Source organism: Eublepharis macularius, chromosome 5, assembly GCF_028583425.1.
Source record: "Eublepharis macularius isolate TG4126 chromosome 5, MPM_Emac_v1.0, whole genome shotgun sequence".
Classification (NCBI taxonomy): Eukaryota; Metazoa; Chordata; class Lepidosauria; order Squamata; family Eublepharidae; genus Eublepharis; species Eublepharis macularius.
In genome coordinates this window covers 21571909-21593352 of record NC_072794.1, presented here as the reverse complement: position 1 = coordinate 21593352, position 21444 = coordinate 21571909, and the positions used below count along the sequence as shown (strand labels likewise).

The 21444-nt window shown below is 46.6% G+C and overlaps 1 protein-coding gene across 1 annotated transcript in view; it reads right to left on the bottom strand.

The window, feature by feature from the left end:
* Nucleotides 1-21444, bottom strand: part of PHGDH (phosphoglycerate dehydrogenase) — a 47255-nt gene that overhangs the window by 12909 nt on the left and 12902 nt on the right. Inside the window, exon 2 of the mRNA XM_054980323.1 lies at nt 3156-3386. Coding sequence (XP_054836298.1) covers nt 3156-3386 — 231 coding nt within the window. The remainder of the gene's footprint in view (nt 1-3155; nt 3387-21444) is intronic.

Sequence of the window (21444 nt, the reverse complement as noted above, 5' to 3'; positions counted from 1 at the left end):
CCTATGCAAGTCAGAGAAAGCAGCCACTGGTTGTTTAGTTAATGAAAAACTGAGTTGCCTATCATCAGCATTTGGACGGCAGCCAGCTCCAAAGTTCCATATGATCTTATTCAGCACTCTTACACAGACCTTAACCAGCGCTGGTGAAAGCAGCAAACTTTGCAGCACGCCCATATAGTAAGTCCTGGGGAGATGATCTGGCATCTTTGATGGAAACTCTTTGCATCTCACAGGGTAAAACATTTTAAAGGATCACAGGGCTCCAAACATCTCAGAGAAAGGCATGCCCTTGGCAACCTGCTCTCAGCCAACAGAAAACTTATTCACCCACCACTCTGAAATCATGTTTGGCAACATGATGTTGAGACATAGATAAGATTTTATCTAAGACACAGATTTTTAAAAATGGTTACTAAAGAATCCACCCTCAAGTCTACTATAAAGGGCTCTGTGTAGGATTGCTTTTGATGATCGTCCAGAGACATCATGGACTGTGGAACACAGTAGTTGGTCAAGAGCATCTTGCCCCACTGATCCCCGATCCTTACTGGTTTCCTGCAATCTTCATTTCAAAATGCTGTTTTTGATCCAGAGTGGCCCGAATGTCGAGTTCCAAGGGAGTTCTTTTTCATGATGACCACTTGTGAACTTCCAGACCATTCAAGAGGGCCTTCGTGAGATCACATTCATGTTACCAACGGCATCTCGGCTGAGAAATTCTCTTTGGAGTCTCACAAAATCCCAAGGTTGAACATTAACAAACTGCCCTTACAGATGTTTTCCAGCTGGGGCTGATGTCCATTTTAGCAATCCGCCTAGGTATACATCATCATATACGCACATATACAAACCAGGCACATGTTGTATAGCCTTTGCAGTGGGGGTTCCAGCTGGCCCTCATTTAAGTGAACATACTTCCAAAGAGGAATTTTGTCGTCTTCTCTTAAAGAAGCAGAAATGGGAACGAGCAAGGAAGTTGTAGCCAACTTGGCCTAAGGGGTAAGTGAGGAATGCTGATACATCAAGGCAGAGACTTCGGATGCATTCGCTCCTCAAGGCTGGTTTTATCTTCTCTTCTGGAGAGGTACAATCAACAGTCAGGCAGGTAGAGGCAAGTGTCTTCTTTCGCTTCACAAGCAAATGATCTGGGTCCCCTGTCCAAACAAGTAGAGCTGGCGAGCAGGAAGAGGCAGCATTTCTTTAAGGCAACCCAGTTTTCTGGCAAAAATTATCCAGGCACTATTTTATACAGAAGGCAAGCAAGGAAGCCCACGTGGATACATCTGTTTACCCCTTATTGACACATGTAGTAGAGCAGCAGTACACAAGTTACCGCGAACACATGTCCAATCTGTGCACACTTGATGGCTGGGTAATTCTCACGTTACATTTCACACACATACAGCTGAACATGTGATTTTAACCTCATGTATATCCAGGTGCTGGTTCCATTCGTCAACTGAACACACATTAGCTCTTTTTTAGAAACAGATATATGTATGTATGTGCGTTCCCCATTACATGCGAACAGGGCTCAGGAAGAAGTGTGAAACGCAACTGGCACAATCCACCACAAAGAGAAAGCTCAGAATGCAGCAAATGAGGAGAAGACACTGTGTGTGGCTCTTACACAGGCCAGAGATCCCAGACTCAACCTGTGTTACTGCCTAATGCATGGATTGGCCGGGTGCCCACATCACTGGAGCAGAAAGGGAAGAGATGTTGTGTGTGCAGCAACTGGCACTGGCAACACTATCCAATGAGGAGCCAAGTTTCACTCACTCATTTCCCTCCAAAAAAACTGAGGTAAACTTTCCCCCTTCCATCAGGTAGTGTAGTGTCAGGGCTCGTCCCAGGCGCTGCTGCATTGGGCATAGGGGTGCCTGATTGCGGGTGGAGGTCAGGGATACAGCAGGATCTTGCTCTGTGGCAGGAGGGGCGGTCTACATCACCCTGACTCCCTCTCAGTCCACTCGCTGGCCCACTCAACTTGACCCAGCCATCACTCTCACTTCCCTCTTTCTCCTCCTTCACCCACCTTCCTTTTCCTCCTTGCATACTCCCACTCCATCACTCCTCCTTCACAACCCACCACGGCCTCTCTCCTAAGCCAGCTTTTATAGGGTTTTCTCCAGCTCCCCCCATCCTTCCTCCCAGGCTCCTTCCCTCTCCTGATGCTGCCCAGCTGTGTCCGCCCTCAGGTGTTTCTTCCCTTTCACTAGCTTCTCCTTGCATTCCTCTCTCCTCTTGCCGGGTGGGGCTGAACGTATCCCCGCTGGGGCTTCCCTCAGGTGTTGCCTCTTCCTTTCTCCCTCATTCTTTCCTGCAGGACAGGGCTGGCAGGGCCCTTCCAGGTGATGCACCACGGCCTCCTCTGCCTTTGCTCATGAGGTGCTGTGCTGGTCTCCTGAAGTTCAGCTGGCTCCCTTAGGTGGCTGGGGTTGCTGGTTCCCCCTAGGGCTTGTGCAGGGGTTTCCAGTACCTCTATCCCCTCGCTGGCACCTTGGGCAGTTGTGGGTACCTCTTGCCCTTTGGGGTGGGGTTGGGTGGTGTGCCCCTGGCTGGTCTCTCTCTCTCTCTCTCTCTCTCTCTCTGGCTCCCTTTTCCCTTCCCTTGCTGCTGTCTGGAGCTGCACCCCCTCCCTGGGGCCTCCTGTGCCTGCCACTGGCATGCCATCGGCTTTCAGGTAAGGGGGCTGTGGCAAGTCTGGGGTGCTCAACCCCAGACCATGAGGAGGAGGAAATTACATATGGACTCAGCCCTGAAGGAAACCCCACTCTTAGGGTTGTCAACCTCCAGGCGGGGCCTGGAGATCTCCCGGAATTACACCTCCTCCTACAGAGATCTCATGGAGAAAAATGCCAACTTTGGAGGGGGGGACGGAACTTCGTGGCATTCCAGCCTGCCCTTTGCAAACTATGCCTTCCCAAAAATCTCTAGAAATTTTCCAACCAGGAGTTGGCAACCACCCCCACCCCCAGTATTTTGCCAGGAGCGCCTCCTCTGCGGTCTCGTTCCAGCCCAGCCGACTCGGAAGAGAAGAACCCGCTCCCGGCAGGCGAGGGGGGCGCATCGGGGCTGCAGAGGAAACCCTCCCCCTAGCCGCCGGTCGGTCGCCCCCGTCCCCTCCGCCGCCCCCCGGCCCGGCGGCTCACTCGGATCTCGGCCAGCAGCTGCTCCTTGCCGAGGCCGGCTTTCTCCACGACGCGGATGCCGGCCGCCTGCAGGATCTGCGCGCAAGCCGGGTCGAGGCTGTCGCTGATCAGCACTTTGCGCACCGGCGCCATCGTCGCCCGGCAGAAGAGAGGAGAGGCGCGAAGGGCAGCGAGCGAGAGGCAGGCGCGGCTCCGGCGCCCGACCAAGGGGCTGCCTCGCCGCGCCCTCCCCTTTCATTGGCGCCCGGCGCGGACCCACCCCCCTCCTCCCCCGCCCGGCTTTTCCCACGGCTCCCTCCGCCCCCCTGGCCCGCGGGGCTTTTCTGCTCGCGGCTCTCGGGCGAGCCTGCAGAGTTGGAGGAAAGTGGCTCGGCGGCGGCTGCGCCCAATGGCCTGATCCGGGAAGGTGCCTCCCTTGGAAGAAGCCCCTTCAGACGTTGCTTGCCCCCGCCCAAGCACACGGGTAAAGAGCCAGCCGGTGGTGCAACAGACTCTCGCAAGCTCATCCCCTGGAAATCTTGTTGGTTTCTAAGTTGACACTGGACTCCAATCCTGCTGTTAACAGTGGGAAAGCCCCCCCCCCAAAGTTCTGCGTGTTTACTTTAGGGCGTCGCGTTCTCAGGTGCTGAATAGCTTGACTTAGCGCTGAACTAGGCTGGGAGGCGTTTTGACTTTGTGTGCCACACTTGTTTGTGTGGAGCCTGCAGTTTCCCAAATATGCCACGTGGAGAAAACGCTGCAAACGGCGGGGGGCGATCGCGCGGAGCGACTGGCGCCACCGCAAAGCAAAATCGAACACGAGCCTGGGGGCACCTTAAAGACCGACAACATTTTTTTCCCGGTGTAATATTTTTCGGCGCTCACTTCATCAGATGCGTGAAATGTTTGTCAATAAGGCGATGCATTATAATTTTTTAAAAAACCTCCCCGAATCAAGTGTCTGGAAGGCTCAGTAAGAAATGGGGAGCCAAAGGAGAAGGAATGCCACGTCTTTGCAAGCGGAGCAAACGCATCGCATGTTTCCTGGTGCTGAGCTTCCAGGAGTCCCTCCTTTTTTTAACTCTTTACATTATCCTTTACATTGTTCGTAGCGATGGGGAATTACGTCCCCATCACAGCATGGAACATTACTCTGTGGCAACAGGAACATCATTTCAAGGGGTCAATGAAAAGTAGCAAGAACTAGCCCATCTATAGTTGAAAAGAGCAAGAGACCAGTAGCACCTATAAGACTACCACCATTTATTGTAGGTTAGGAGCATGAAGCTCATACATACCCTCCAATAAATTTTGGTAGTCTTATAGGTGCTACTGGTCTCTTGCTCTTTTCTGCTGCTACAGATAGACTAACACGGCGGGCTACCCATCTTGATCTAGCATATATATATAGAAATCGCATCTATATCTTTATCTATGTATCTATATGCAAGAACTAGCACACACACACACATATATATATAGAAAGAGAGAGACAGCTTATTTTTGGAAAGACCACTTATTATTGAGATATGCCCATCTTTCAGGGAATGTGCCAAATTCCTTATCTGGGTCATCAAACAATAAAAAGGGAATCAATTTTTGTACAGTGATTTATATAAGGGGAATTTTGTGACACTAATTTGTGAAGATTCTGTCAGCTATTAAAGTCACCCATGTTGTATTATGACAAATATTCATGGCTGGTTTATGTTTGCTTGCCTAAGAAAAATGTGCAAGTTTGCAGCTAGAAGAAGCAAGGTTATTAATTCCGTGTGAATGCTTGAAGTGTGTGTGTGTGTGTATGGATGTGTGTGTAAAAAAGAGAGGTGGAAAGATTTTATCTAGCATTAAGTGGCATCTAATATGGATTGCAGAGGCAGGCAACAGCAAACCACCTCTGTTAGTCTCTTGCCATGAAAACTGCACCAGGAGTGGCCATAAGTCAACTATGATGTAGACTGGAAACCTGGCATATACCATAAATTGTTCTATACCTCATCTTTTAGAATCTTACTGTAAATCTTTGTGTCTATATATGTGGATTTTTTTAATCAGTATTTTTGTCCAAGCCCTTAACAGAGTCTAGAGATCATTCCTTTTGAACTTACCTTTGAACTATCCACAGTTCAAAGCTGTAAAGATGATTGTTTATTAAGTTCACCAATTAAACTTGGGATTTGTACGTAATGGAATCAGCCAGGAGATTTAATGATTGCTTAATCTGCCCTCAGTGGGCAGATACCTTGCTTGGATGGGAATTTTATTCCTTTTTTATTGATCTACTGATAGTATTTTCTTTCCATCTTTTGGGAAAGGGCAATAGAATCGTGGATGGCAGCATACACGTCCTATTAACAAGGCACAAAACCACGGAAATAGGGGCCGTTTTTTACGAGGGGGTCGACCCAACAGGGGGAGACGAACCTGACACCAACAAGAGAGACTGATCTAGTGGTCAATCTCTCCGGTAGAACCCTCTCGGACATAGAAATAATAGCTTTAAACAAAGGACTTGGGTATGTGCCGACCCCATGGTATAATGATTTTCAGACCAGAGTAGATGTCTTTAAATTAATAAGACAAATTAAATTGAGAGCATTTTTTGGTGGAACAACGCCCACATGAATGGAAACGGGCATTTCCATACGTTCCTCCTTCAATCCCACCATTAATAATCCTCATATACAGACCTTTGAAAAAATGTTACTAAAAGAAATTAGTGTCATAGAAGCCAGTGAGAGTACCGAATATAACAACTTACCAAAGGGGGAAAGGATTGCCCTAAAAAATCTGACATCTGACAGTTCCATCATAATAAAAGAGGCTGATAAGGGGGTGCAATTGTAGTGATGGATAAAAAGGATTATATGATGGAAATAAATAGGCAGCTACATAACGAACTGGACTACAAACTCATTCCCACGGATCCTGTTAAGAAGATCAGCCTTTTAATTAAGGTGACCGTGGATGAAGCATTAGCTTTAGGACATATCACGGAATTGGAACATAGAGGGTTAATTAATACATCCCCTAGAACACCAGTTCTGTATATACTACCGAAAATCCATAAAGAGGGGTTTCCCCCACTGGGGCACCCAATAATATCGGGTAGGAACTCGGTTTTGGAACCATTATCTAGATACTTGGACTTTTTTCTACAGGACTTTGTAAGGAAATTACCTACTTTTCTGCTAGATACAGGGGACTTTGTAAGAAAGTTTGAGGGCTTTAAAATACCGGCAGGGGCAATATTGCTTACACTTGACGTTGCCTCATTGTATACTAATATTCCTCTTGAAGAGACACGTCTAGTGGTAATGGAGACTTTAGACCAGCAGGAGAATCAGCATCCGCCCACTTTTTTTCTAATATCCCTCTTGGAAATAATATTAGAAAACAATTACTTTAAAGTGGAAGACAGCTTTTATGTTCAACTTCGAGGGGTTGCAATGGGATGCTCCGCGGCACCCTGTATAGCAAATCTCTTTATGGGTCGTTTAGAACGCAATTATTTCTGCAATCCTGCCTATAACCCCTTTTGGAAAGACATCATTATATTTGTTCGCTTCATAGACGACCTTTTCCTAGTGACTAATGAGAACGTCAATGTCCAGGAATTAGGGGAATGGATGAATGGAATACATCCAAATATTAAGTTCACCTGGCATGCAAGTAGAGAATCGGTAGACTATTTAGATGTGACAGTATATAGGGGACGGGATGATACTCTGGCGGTGTGACCATTCAAGAAAAAAACTGATAAAAATTCATTACTCCATTATAGATCCTTTCATCCTGGCCACTTAAGGGCTAATTTACCTTATGGACAATTTTTGCGGCTCAAAAGAAATTCCACCAGGGACTCTGATTATATCAGACAAAGTAATCAACTACAGGAGCAACTTAAACAACGGGGATATCCCGATAGGGTTTTGTGTAAGGCGAGACAACGTGCTGATGAAGCACTTAGAAAGGATTTATTAAAACCAAAAACACGTATGAATGTGGAACGCATTGTTGGCGTCTTTGATTATAGCAATAAAGCCAATGCTATTAGAAGGGCGGTCCTGAAGTATTGGCCATTGGTCAATGATATTCCGGGCTGTGGAATCCCCCCACTAGTAGCCTTTAGAAGGACATGGAATATTAAAGATTGGATAATACATTCGGATTTGAACCATAATATTAAGCAAATGGATACAGGGCTACCAAGGGGAGTGTACAAGTGTGGGAGATGTAAACAATGTTCCCTAGTTATGAGCGGAGAGGATGTGAGACAACTGGGGATCAACACAATACGCGAGTTTGTAAATTGCAGTACTGAAGGAGTAGTCTATTTGTTAAAATGCCCATGTGAATTATTATATGTGGGAAGTACTGTACGTTCTGTTAGAACAAGACTTAGCGAACATCAATCTAGAATCAAGAACAGCGTATTAGAAGCCCCTTTAGTACAACATTATCAAGAAAAAACATAATAGCATGGTCATGGTTTTTACTATTCTGTTCAGGACCCGAAGAAGAGAACATACATCTGCTATAAGAAAACTTCGTCAAAAAGAAACATTTTGGATACATAAACTCAATACTCTCGTACCTAAGGGCTTAAATATAGAAAATGATTTTACTTGCTTTTTGGGATAGTGGATTATAGAAGTAGGAGCACTTTAAGGAGGGACAATGTGCAATCTGGGCGTGGATACTGATCTGTAGATAAAACAGTTGCTAGCTAATGGGCTGCACATGAAGGAAATTGACGAATTGGAAATTAACATGAAGAAGTTTATTTGGAAATTCTGAGTGAGTAATTGAATTTGGAGTGCATATTGTAATTGATTGTGAATTGTATGTAACCTATGTGTATAACCTATAATATTGTATGTTCTTCCAGCAACTGTGTTCTTTGAGAAAGAACTTTGGAAACGGACCTTATGGGGATCTGGACCGTCCGTTAGAAAAAACTATGGTCATAGAACTATCAATGTACACCAAAAGAATACAACCAAGGTCTACATGTGTTCTGTGACCTTCACAGTGTCTGGGATTACTTTTGGACTGTACCCATATTGAACTGAAATATAAGGCGAAATTGACTCCATGTATGATAATTTGTGTCAGGAGATGCCAGAAAGCATTTGCACTTTAATAGTACTTTGCACTTTAACTATAGGATTTGGAGCACGGGACACTTTAATTGATTGGTTTGGAGTATACATGACGCCTGTATAATTGAAGCTATTTTGCATTGTAATATGTGGTATAGGTCTTGGGTATATAATAGGAAATAAGTTAAATCTTTAATAAATATATTGTTGATTGTAAGATCATTGGGAGGAGACATTACTTATACACGGGAAACTTCTCTTTTCTGCCAGTAGTATTTACCGTGTTGCTCTGTAGTTGCTAATCTTTCAGGAAAGGGCAATAGAATCGTGGATGGCAGCATAACTTTAGACATGCCGGTATATGAGATCTGCGTAGCAAAAAAAGTGGGAAACCACCCAGGAAATGAGAAAATATATCTATATTACAGGACAATAGCAATGTAGTGTTTCCAACAATAATACAATGTGCAAAAGTGCATTCATACATTCATAATAACATTCCTAACATGTCCAAAATCCTTTAAGTCAGTCCAAGCAGGGGACTCAATGCCCCACTCCAATTGTTCCAGGAACAGGGCAAATGTTCGATGGGGGGATAGGATGGTAAGTATAACTCAATTTGTATTCATAACTGTGTCTTATATTTTCTTTCCTTTTCTTCCAGGTATCATCTCACGTTTCCATATAAGGGAATAACAACAGCTCTAACTGCAGCCGGCTAAGCGGCAGATTTCGTCTTACGACTTCTGCAGGAGCTGGAGGATCACAACACTATGTACAGAAACAATAAATTACATCATGCCAATCATTCATGTGTCTTAAAGTGAATTCAAGTTGTCATATGGTAATTACATCACCAATAAAGCATCCACATTCACGTACATATACTTCATGGAGAACAGTTCCTTATAACTTACCCTGGGACCATAAATTCATTTTCATCACACCCAAGGAATGACGTGAAAGCCGAGGCTCACGTGTCAACCCTGGTGGTAGATTCTCTTATATACAGAAGCTCACCAATTAAACAATTATTGAGCCAAACTAATGTTAAAGAAGCAGTAACATGTCCCAAATGCTCTTATACATTCTAACCCAAAAAGCACTGATATGAAATTTCCCCATTAAGTCCACTGTTTTTACACTGTTAAGTGTAAAAATCCATTCCGCTTCTTTTCTCAATAATTCTTTAGAAATAAGCTGAGGAGGAGCTGGCCGTGCAACATGCAGTATTGTTACTCTAATCTCTGATGTGATGTGTTGTGCCCCAAGAAAATGTTCGGTTAAAGGGGCTTCTAACACTTTATTCTGGAGATGTGTTCTAGGATTTTAACCTTTAATGGTCTAGTCGTGTTACCTACATAAACCTTAAAGCAAGGGCAGATCAGAAGATCGACCACTGCAGATGTCTGACAGGTTGTAAAAAGTTTGATGTTAACTTTCCTAGAAAATGATGGTATTTCTAGAGAGTCTCCTTCTATAATTAATGGGCAAATGGCACAATGGCCACATTTACAATTGCCCTAAAAGAATCTTCCACCAGGGTTGACACATGAGCCTCAGCTTTTGCTTCATTCCTTGGGTGTGATGAAAATGAATTTATGGTTCCAGGGTAAGTTATAAGGAACTGTTCTCCATGAAGTATATGTACGTGAATGTGGATGCTTTATTGGTGATGTAATTACCATATGACAACTTGAATTCACTTTAAGACACATGAATGATTGGCATGATGTAATTTATTGTTTCTGTACATAGTGTTGTGATCCTCCAGCTCCTGCAGAAGTCGTAAGACGAAATCTGCCGCTTAGCCGGCTGCAGTTAGAGCTGTTGTTATTGGATCCCTTATATGGAAACGTGAGATGATACCTGGAAGAAAAGGAAAGAAAATATAAGACACAGTTATGAATACAAATTGAGTTATACTTACCATCCTATCCCCCCATCGAACATTTGCCCTGTTCCTGGAACAATTGGAGTGGGGCATTGAGTCCCCTGCTTGGACTGACTTAAAGGATTTTGGACATATTAGGAATGTTATTATGAATGTATGAATGCACTTTTGCACATTGTATTATTGTTGGAATCACTACATTGCTATTGTCCTGTAATATAGATATATTTTCTCATTTCCCGCGTGGTTTTCCACTTTTTCTGCTACGCTGTTCCTTACCGGGGATTGCCTTGTTGTTTTGCATTCTGGTATATGAGATCTAGCTGCTATCCTCTGGCTCCCTAGCCAACATAACTAGAACAAAGGATTATGATTTAAATTACCTTTTTTCAGATCAAATCAGTACTAATTGGTCTTTGTCTATGATCAGGGAAAGCTTTTGGGTTCAGTCATTAAAGAAGAAGTTGATACATTTGAAAAGACGTAGCTTGAATTCATCATCATCAAACCACTCTTCCCCCCCCCCTTCCTTTTCCCTCTCCTGGTTTTGTTTTCTTTTTTATTGCCATTTTCATAGTGTTATATCGACCTACTGTTGTAACAATACATGCAGCAGATTCTCTGAATTCCCAACTTTCATTTTTTTAAAAAAAGAGAAGTCTCTAGCCTGCTTCATTACAGAGGTATGCTTTTCCCCTTATATCTCTGCAAGGGAAGGAGCTAGAGTATTGTTGCAATGGTTGTTATAACAATATGAAAATGATGATTTAAAACAAAAAAAAATGCAGAAGTCCTGGGGGCCCAGGGGAGGAGGGACAGCCACTTCTGACACCAGAAAAAGCAGCATGGTTTGAAAAGCACATAGCAACTGCTCCTCTGGGTTCGGTCTCAGCAGACGTTGGCTTCCTCCCACCCCCAGTGCTGTCCTTCACCTCCTAACTCTGGGTCAGCCCAGCTGCGGCTCTTCAGTTTGGACTGGGGGGGGGCTTAGGTATGGGTGGCCGAGCTGCTCCCCTTTTAGGCTTCCCCATGAAAAGACATCCCCATACATTCATTTACAACGTTAAAATTTTTTAAAGCCTTTATATCAATATAACATTATAAGCATGCACAAAAAGTAAAAAGGGGCGGTCCTGTGACATCAACAAGGATGTCATCCATTACGACAGCTTGAAAATCCTAATTATTTAAGGCATATGCAGAACAAACTAAACCAACTCCACAACTGTGAAAATGCAAAAGAAGGGGAAAGGTGCAGAAGAACTGTACCCAACGGATTCCAAGGCTTGGGGATCGACTGCTAAGAAAATCAGGAATAAGTGTGTGGGAAAGACCATAATTAGATAAAGCAAAAATCTAGCAGCATTTTAAAGACGAATATTTATTTCAATATGGCTCACTGACACTCACAAAAGGTCATACTGAAACATATGTTGTTAGTCTTTAAGGTGCCACTGGATTTTTGCTTTATTTTTCTGCAACAGACTAACACGACTACCTCTTTGTAACTGGCATAGTTAGCCCTAGTTTCCCTTGGCCAAGGGTTTTTGGGAGGTTTTTTGCTGCTTGATCCAGGGTTTAAGAGCCTGGAGTCTGGAGAGGACCTCCAGCTTTGTGCCTCTGCAGGACGCCACCTCCTTTCTCTCTATGGTCAAGCGGGCCCTAATGCAGTAAGCCGGGGGAAGAAAAAGATATAGCTGGCCCACACATTACAGGCTCAAAGCATGCACGTGTCGATTGCTCAATGTCCATTCACTTCCATTATAACATGGGAAAAAATCTAACTTTATGCCCGCTATGGATTGGTCCGAGCAGTAGAAATAGAATGGGAAGCAAATTTTTGCTTCAGAGCCACTGTTCAAGAGAGTTTCGCAAAGCAAACAGCTTTGATAAGAAATGCGCGTGACCTGTTGGTCACAGCAGCTGGATACCACGTGACACCCTTTGTAAAGTCAAGGCCAGGGACAAGATCGCCAGTCATGAAATTCTACATTAATAAGGCCTTATACAGAGAGGTTTGTATTTTCCTTTTTAGTGCAGCCAAGGACAGATCCAGCATCAGCTTTTGCTTTCCTAGGTGGAAACTGTAAACATCTTTCTGTCTGGGACATCTACCAGCTCCAGGCAACCTGCCCATATTGTAGAGCCCTTATCCCCATGCTGTCCCAAATTTTGAAGTACCTGGAAACAGCAAAAAAAGTTAAGCCTTAGGTAGGTAAAGGTAAAGATAGTCCCCTGTGCAAGCACCGAGTCATTGCTGACCCATGGGGGGACGTTCACGACATTTTCTTGGCAGACTTTTTGTTATGGGGTGGTTTGCCATTGCCTTCCCCAGTCATCTACACCTTACCCCCAGGAAACTGGGTACTCATTTTACCAACTTTGGAAGGCTAGAACGCTGAGTCAACCTTGAGCCGGCTAGTTGAACCCAGCTTCTGCTAGGATCAAACTCAGATCGTGAGCAGAGCTCAGGCTGCAGTGCTGCAGCTTACCACTCTGCGCCATGGGGTACCTGAAAACAAATTGCCCTCATATGTGCCTGGTTTCTCTGATGATGGGCAGAAAAAGGAAAAATGTGTATAAAGGAAATGAGACATAGGCTGATTCCGCACACGTTGGATAATGCACTTTCAATGCACTTTATCAATTGTTTGAGATGGATTTTTTGTTCTGCACACAAAAAAATCCGTTCCAAATGATTTATAAAGAGGATTGGAAGTGCATTATCCAATGTGAGTGGAAATGGCCATATATTCAATGTGAGCTTCAATAGCACAGTGGTTAAGTAGTTGGGTTGTGAATCAGTACTCTGCTGGTTTGACTCTCACTACTTCCATGAGCTCCATAGCTGGCCTTGGATAAGTCACTTCTCTCAGCCCCAGCTCCCCTGCTGTATTGTGGGGATAATAATAACACCGATTTAATGCTCTGAGTGGGACACCACTGTTACCCCTTCCAGAAATGTTTTGGAGAAGGAAGTAGATCTTATGTGCAGCACCTGCAGCCCCCCTTTTCAAATTTATCCCATTTTGCTTTTTTAATCCCCCTACTTTGCTCAATTTCTCCTATAGCAATGAGCACTTCATTTAAGTCTCATCCCAGAAATCTTTGTGTGTGATTTTTCTCAGGGAAGGGAGGAGGGAAGGGAAGAATGAAATGTGGTTTTACAAAAAAACCCTGATGGTGCCAAGATTATATTGGATTCACAGACAGATTCTCATTGAAGAAGCATCTGCCCCTATATATCCAACTAGAAACTGCACAGAAGGAGCTTGGAATCTATTTTCAGCGGAGTCCTGCTAGAAAAGTCACAAGCAGGGCATGGAAGTCTTCTTGTTCATTCCCAGTATCTGGTATTTATGTGGTTTGTGTATGGCAGAATAGTTCCATACCATAAACAGGATGGGACCCATATTATAAAGGAAGGATTGCTCAAAATATGGTTCCAATGCAGAAACAGATGGAGTCCACCAATCTCTCCATTGGCGTCACCGATTAATGCCTACTATGATGTAGCCGTAAGAAACAGAATTGATCAATTTAGCTATGAATCAATGATAGACAAAGAAGGAAACATAAAAACTTTTGCAAGAATTCCAAGCCAAAGCAAAAACGTTCCATGGCTGACTTATTACCAAATAGACATGGGCATGAACAAAAAAAAAACACCCAAACGTGGGGTTCGTTGTTCGTTGCCATCCATGAACAATGAACAATGAACATTGATGAACATGACCTGTTCACGAACATATTTGTTGTTCATTGTTTGTGGGGGCCAGTGTCAGACTGTGGCTAGATAAGGTACTCTCTGCAAGATTCCCTTTAGAAGCAAGAATAAGTCCAATGTCCAGCAAAGGAAGTTTTATTGCAGAAAAGGTCCATTATAGTCCACTGTCCTGAATAGGAGACTCAGGATGGTACATGATCATTGTTACCAATGAAGAGCAAGCATAGGATACAGAGTAACAATACCCATCTGGAACAGCCTCCCCCCACAGTTCTCAAAACAACATCTTTCAGTCCTGGGAAGCTGCTCTCCTTCAAGGCCAATGCCTGGTGGAACGGTGTTAGACAAAACAGTCTCCTCTGGTGGGAATGCTGCCTGGGAACTGGTGCACCTGAGGAGAAAACACTTAGAGACTAAAAGCATTAGAAAATGGAGTCAGTATAGTTAAGATATATACTGGACCTGACATTTCTGCCCCCCTTAAAACAAATCCCCCCCTGGCTTATATGGGTAGCGAGTATGAAAAGCTTTGGTTAATCTAGGAGCATGAACATGTGCAGAGTTCACCCATTCATCGTAACCAGAATCAAAGTCCTTCCACCTAATGAGGTAAAAAAGCTGATTTCTCTTGATTTTAGAGTCTAAGATTTGTTGCACCTCATAGTGTATTTGGTCGTCTATTAAAGTTGGAATGGGTGGAGCTTTGACATGCCATTTGTTGTCGGTGGGAGCTTTCTTCAAAAGGCTGACATGGAACGTATCATGCACATGGCGAAGGTTCTTGGGCAATGTTACAGCAACAGTCACTTTATTTATTACCTTGCGCACAGGAAAAGGTCCTAAAAATTTCAGAGCGAGTTTGCGGCTTGTCTGAGCTAGCTTTAGGTTCTTTGTGGAAATGTACACATGGTCCCCTGGTTGTAATTCCCATTCGGCCACACGATGGCGGTCTGCGTACTTTTTGTAATCCAGTTTGGCTTTTTCAAGGTGTCTTTTAATGATAGTCCATTGCTGCACTGCCTCCCCCCACCATGAGGATACATCTGGCAATTTAGAGGGATGGAGAGGGGGTGCGTCCAACGGGAAGGGATTGAAGTGAGTTCCATATACAATCTTGAAGGGGGCTTCTCCCGTTGAAGCGTGTACACTGTTGTTATAGGAGAATTCTGCTAGAGGGAGAAGGTCCACCCAATTATCTTGTTGGAAATTGATGTAGCAACGAAGGAACTGTTCTAATATTTGGTTTGTTTTTTCGGATTGCCCGTCGGTTTGTGGGTGGTGGCTTGAACTGATACCTTGTTCAATATTCAACATTTTCATAAGCTCCCGCCAGAAGTTGGCAACGAACTGTCCGCCGCGATCCGAAATCACCTTGGACGGAAAAGAATGTAATTTTACGATGTGCTTTAGAAACAGGTCCGCTAGTTTCCGAGCGGAGGGTATAGCGGTACAGGGTATAAAATGGGCTTGTTTGGAGAACAGATCTACCACAACTAGAATACAATTATGTCCTTTCGAGGGAGGTAGATCAGTGATAAAGTCCATGGAGATTATTTCCCAGGGCCTGTTCGGTGTTTCTAACGGTTGCAGGAGACCTGGAGGTTTCCCCTTCCTGGTCTTTGCGCTGAGGCAAATAGGGCAGGAACCAACGTATTGGGAAATGTCTTTGCGCATGCCCGGCCACCAGAATTGTCTTTGAACTAGGTGTAAAGTTTTTAGGTACCCATAATGTCCAGCAGTGGGAGCATCATGACAGCGCTGCAAGACTTCCAGCTTAAAGCTGTCTGGGACATACAACTTGCTCCCAGCTAGCCAATCCCCCTGTGGGGATTGGGTTAGTTTGTTTCGTGGCGCCTTATCCCCCTCCTTCTCCACTTCAGCTTTAAGTTTCGATTTCCATTCTTGGTCGGCCGGGAGGGGCTGCTTAGCGCGGCTGCGAGTAGTCACCACGCCCCCAAGTTGCTTAGGCGAGAAGACCGTGTCGACAGTCTCCGCCCGTTTGCTCTTATGTTGGGGCATGCGCGACAGGGCGTCCGCCAAAAAGTTAGTTTTGCCCGGGAGATAATTGAGGGTGAAGTTGAACTTGGAAAAGAATTCCGCCCACCGCAATTGCTTGGCATTCAGTCTGCGTGGGCTTCGGAGGGCCTCCAAATTTTTATGATCTGTCCAGACCTCAAAAGGGTATCTCGCCCCCTCCAGCCAATGCCTCCAGTTTGTGAGAGCTGCTTTCACTGCAAAGGCCTCCTTCTCCCACACATTCCAATTCCTTTCTGCCTCTGAGAACTTTCTGGACAAGAATGCACAAGGCCGTAATTTCCCATCCTCCCCCTTCTGCAGCAAAACCCCCCCTATCGCCGTATCGCTGGCGTCGACCTGTACTATGAAGGGGGACTGTTCGTTAGGGTGGGAGAGGATGGGTTCCGTTACAAATTGCTGTTTTAGACATTCGAAGGCCATTTGGCAATCGGGGGTCCATTGTAGTTTAGCCGAGGGTTTTTTGGCTTGGTCCCCTTTATCTTTGGTTTTCAGCAATTCTGTTAAGGGGAGTGTGATTTGGGCAAAGTTCGCTATGAAGTCTCTATAGAAGTTGGCAAACCCCAGGAAGGATTGCAGTTCTTTACGGGTGGTGGGTGTTTGCCAATCCTGGATCGCCTGTACTTTGGCTGGATCCATTTTCAACCCCTCTTGTGAGATACAGTACCCAAGGTAAGTGAGTTCAGTTTTGTGGAATTCACATTTGGACAATTTAATGGGCAGTTTATTCTTCATTAAGGTGGCCAAGACCTTTTGTACCATTTGAACATGTTCTTCCTCTGTGTCAGAATAAATTAAAACATCATCAAGGTACACCACCACCCCTTTGTATAGAAATTCATGTAAAACTTCGTTTATCATGGACATGAATACAGACGGGGCTCCCGTCAATCCAAAAGGCATAACTAGGTATTCATATTGTCCGAGGGGCGTATTAAATGCGGTTTTCCACTCATCCCCTGCCTTGATACGAACGTGGAAGTAAGCATCTTTTAGATCTAATTTTGTAAAGATCTTACCTTGGGCCACGACGTTGAGAAGGTCTCGGATGAGCGGTATAGGATAGGCATTGTTGGTGGACACTGCATTTAGTCCTCGGAAATCCGTGCACAGCCTGAGTCCCCCATCCTTCTTTTTCACGAAGAGAACTGGAGCGGCGTGGGAGCTAGAGGCTGGGCGGATGAACCCTCTTTGGAGGTTGGTGTCGATGAATTTCCGGAGCTCTTCACGTTCATGGAGACTCATGGGATAGAGTCGTCCTTTAGGCAATGAGGCTCCGGGTAGAATTTCCACCGCACAGTCCGTTCGTCGGTGCGGGGGTAGAGTGTCAGCTTCCTCCTCCGAGAAAGCATTTAGAAAAGGCCAGTACGGTTCGGGTATTTGGTTGACTTCTTCTTGGGTGAGGAGGGCCTTTTCTTTGTAAGTTGGGTCTTCGCCCCAGTTTTGATTCCAACGGTGACTTTTACAGTTGGCATGGTTGAAGGTAATACATCCTTGAGCCCAGTCTATGTAGGGATTGTGATCACATAGCCATTTGCTGCCCAGAATTAACGGGTACTTGGCAGTAGAGCTGATGACAAAGGACCTCTTCTCCCAATGTTGTCCCATGCCTGTGATCACCGGGATGGTTTCAGTTGTGACCGGATTCATGTTGGTACCATCCATTTGTTCAAAAATTACTGGATTCTGTAAATCCCGAGTTGGTAAGACCAGTCCATTGACTAGAGCTGGGGCTATGATGTCTCTTGAGCAACCCGAGTCAATAAGAGCTTGCACCCGAATGTGCATTTTTCTCTCTGGGTTGATTAGAGTCACTGGCATGAATAAAATGGACCCAGGTGGCCGGTTCCGTGCAGGGACGGGCTTGGGGCGGATCTGTCGTTTGGGCCCTTTTACGACAGATCCATCTCGTTTCCCGACTGGGGACTTTCTGGGTTGACTTCTGTAGATGGGGAAGCGGGATCGTATTCCATAACTTCTTCCGCTTCCAGCCCTCTTTCTGAGGCTGGCCTTTGGGAAGCGCCGCGGCCTCTGTTTGCTCGTGGAGCTGGAGTAGGGCGTTGGAGCGTAGGGAACGGAGCAAGGGTTGGACGCCGTAATTGAAGCGGAGGTCTTTGCACAGGTCGGTAGGGGCATTGTGCTGCAAAGTGACCAGCCTGTCCACATTGCAAACACAGCCCTTGTTGCCATCTAGCATCTCTCGCTCCACGAGTGGCGTAGCCCGCTCCCCGAGCTCCCTTCTGTAGGGTCAATGGTCTCCTTTGTCCCGTTTGTTGTTGTTGCTCAACCAAACGGACTTCTAAAATGCGATTCTCCACTTCGCAAACAAGTTGAACCCAACCTAACAGCGTAGGGGGATTGTCTTGCATGAGGGCTCTGTCCAAAAGTCTCGGATTAAGTCCTTGTTTGAACAGAATGATTTTTGTGGACTCCTCACACCTGGGGCACTTGGCAGCCAATTGTCGGAATTTCGTAATATAGTCTCTCGCTGACATGCTGCCCTGCTTAATGGCCTGCAATTCTGTTCGGGCCCTGGTTTCCTCTAAGGGGTCTTCATATTGTGCTCTAATAGCATCTACCAACCCCTGGAGAGTATCAAGTTCTGGGGCCCCAATATTATATAGTCCTACGTACCAGTCTGCTGCTTTCCCTTGTAAGCGGGAGCCGAGATGTTCAATTTGGCTGGCCTCGCTGCCGAAGAGGTGTCCCCACCGGTTGAAGAATTGTAAGACTTGCACTAGGAAAAAGCCCAGTTTGGAGGGATCCCCGTCAAAAGTGGCGTCCAGTTTCACCCAACCCATTGGGAGGTCTTGCCTCGGAGCCGGGGCTGGGTAGAAGTCCGCCGGAAGCCTCAATGGCACTTGAGGTATGAGGGGACCCGGTTGTGCTGGCGGTGGCCGCACCGGTTGAGCCGGGGGTGCCGGCCTCGGCTGGGCTGGCGGTGGTGCTCTCGGCAGGGCTGGTGGCGGTGCTCTCGGCAGGGCTGGTGGCAATGCCGGAGGTGCTGGCCGTAGCGGTTGAGGTGCTGGCGGTTGAGGTTGGTGTGGCGGAGTAATAATCGGCCGCTGAGGGGTGGGTTGGTGGGGTCGCAGTGGTGTAGGTCCCATCGGTTGGGTCGGAGGCGGTCTTACGGGTTGTTCCAGTGGCAAACGTATCGGCTGCAGCGGCGGGGTTAGTTCTGGTCGAAGCGGAAGGGGCCGCAGCGGCGAAGGCCGAATGGGTGGAAGGCCGCGCGGGCTTGCCCCTCCGGGCGTTGTTGTTCTGGGAAGCGTCGGCTGGCCTTTTGGCGCTGGTAGACCATCTCCCGGAGGTTGCCCGACGGGAACAGTTTCGCGCGGTTGACCAGGGGCTCCCTCCCCTGACGGAGCCACAGGTGCTCCCGCTTGGTCCGGCCGGACCGTTTTCGGGGAAGTATGGGGGGGTATCACCGGTGTATCACTTGGCTTTTCCTCCCCTTCCGTAGGCCTCTCAACGGGGGTCTCGTCTGGCGGCACATCCCCTCCCGTGATAGGAGGTTCGATGGGAGTCTCACCGGATGGCACAACCGGGTGGTCCCTTCTCGGTGGAGTTTCCCGCTGAGGGGGAAGTTCCTTGGGTTGTTCTCCCGATTCGCCAGGATAGGAGCCCCCCCCGCCGGTAGGCGACGACCGCTGCTGAACTTCCTCCATCGGATAGGAGATGACACTTTGAAGGGTAGCTATCTGTATCGCCATCTCTTCAGGAGACAGTCTTTCCCCTGCCCCCATTGAGGAAATTAAATGAATGGCGTGAGCCAAGCTTTCTTCCATATCCATCAGCTTAGCTTCTAATTGTTGTATACGACTTGGCCCTGGTTGTTCGCTCAGGGAACCTTCATTCGCTGTACTCACCGGGGAGAAAGGGCCCCACGGAGGAGGGTCCCCTTGAACTATTCGCGACCTCGCGGCTAGAATTCCCTTGGCCATACCCGTCACGGCCGAGATGCTGGTATCTACCGCATAGGTGCGACCTCGTATCTGCTCCCAACTTGGTTCAGGGACTTCCGTTGGCTCCTTCCACGGGGCAAGTTCGGAATAATCCCAACTCAGGGCGCCTCGGCGAGACGTGTCCCCCTCCATCTGCTCAAACGTCCTGTTCCAATATCGCCATGGTTGGCTGCTATCTAGTTCCGGGACGGTTTCTAGGCTTCGGCGCCCGTCCATCGAGACTCGTGGATGGAGTCCACCTGCCCGGCGCTCTCTGGTTTCTCGGGGTCTGGCTCCCCACTCCGACGGGGTGGGCACCGAGATCAAGGGGAGAGCGGTTGCTTTCGGCCTTGCCCCGAGATTGCTTTCGGTCTCGTTTCGAGTACTGAAGTCGATGAGAGGCAGGGTAGAAGTGGAGGCTCCGGTTCCGTTCCCGGTTGCTCCCAGCTCCTGGGAGTCTTGAGTTTGCACCGGTTGATTGTCGGGAGACGCATACGGATCAAACAAAGGATCCCTGTCCGGGACAACCTTGGATTCCGCTGGGCCCGACGCAGACATGATTGGTAACAAAATGTCAGACTGTGGCTAGATAAGGTACTCTCTGCAAGATTCCCTTTAGAAGCAAGAATAAGTCCAATGTCCAGCAAAGGAAGTTTTATTGCAGAAAAGGTCCATTATAGTCCACTGTCCTGAATAGGAGACTCAGGATGGTACATGATCATTGTTACCAATGAAGAGCAAGCATAGGATACAGAGTAACAATACCCATCTGGAACAGCCTCCCCCCACAGTTCTCAAAACAACATCTTTCAGTCCTGGGAAGCTGCTCTCCTTCAAGGCCAATGCCTGGTGGAACGGTGTTAGACAAAACAGTCTCCTCTGGTGGGAATGCTGCCTGGGAACTGGTGCACCTGAGGAGAAAACACTTAGAGACTAAAAGCATTAGAAAATGGAGTCAGTATAGTTAAGATATATACTGGACCTGACAGCCAGCAGGCTCTCCTCCAGCCATCAAGATCCCTATCACACCACTCCCAGAAACCCTACCTGTGCAGGCAGCAGGAAAGGTACCAGTAATAAACAATAGCTTGGCCCAGAGCCTGGCAGTAGCCCTGGAACTTGAAGAGGTAGATCCCTATCCCACCACACACAAAGAAAATTCAAGCTCCAATGCACTCTCCCTGTCTCTCTCTCAAAATGCCAACAGCAACTGTCTCTCCCTCACTGTCTGCAAAACCAGAGCTGGGAGCCCCCCTCCCCCCTGCTCTTTGCTTCCTTGTAACAAATTTGGAGCTCCACACTTCAAAGGAAGACCTGCCTATCAAGCTAAATTTGGCTTAGATTGGGGTTTCCAGGGCATTAGCAGGAGTTCAGACAGAGTTCAGACAATCCCTGCTTAAGGTGCCAAGGGAATTGATTGCAGGTGCCAGACTGTCTGGCGAACAGCAAGGAACAGCAATGAACGAGGCTTGCAACAACCACTTGTTTGTTTAAAATGGGGCCTCACATGTCAGAGCATGGATGCAACATTTTACCATATGTGGTGGACTTGCAAAGAAACATGAAAATATTGGATAAAGATACTTGAAGAGATGCAAAAGATTCT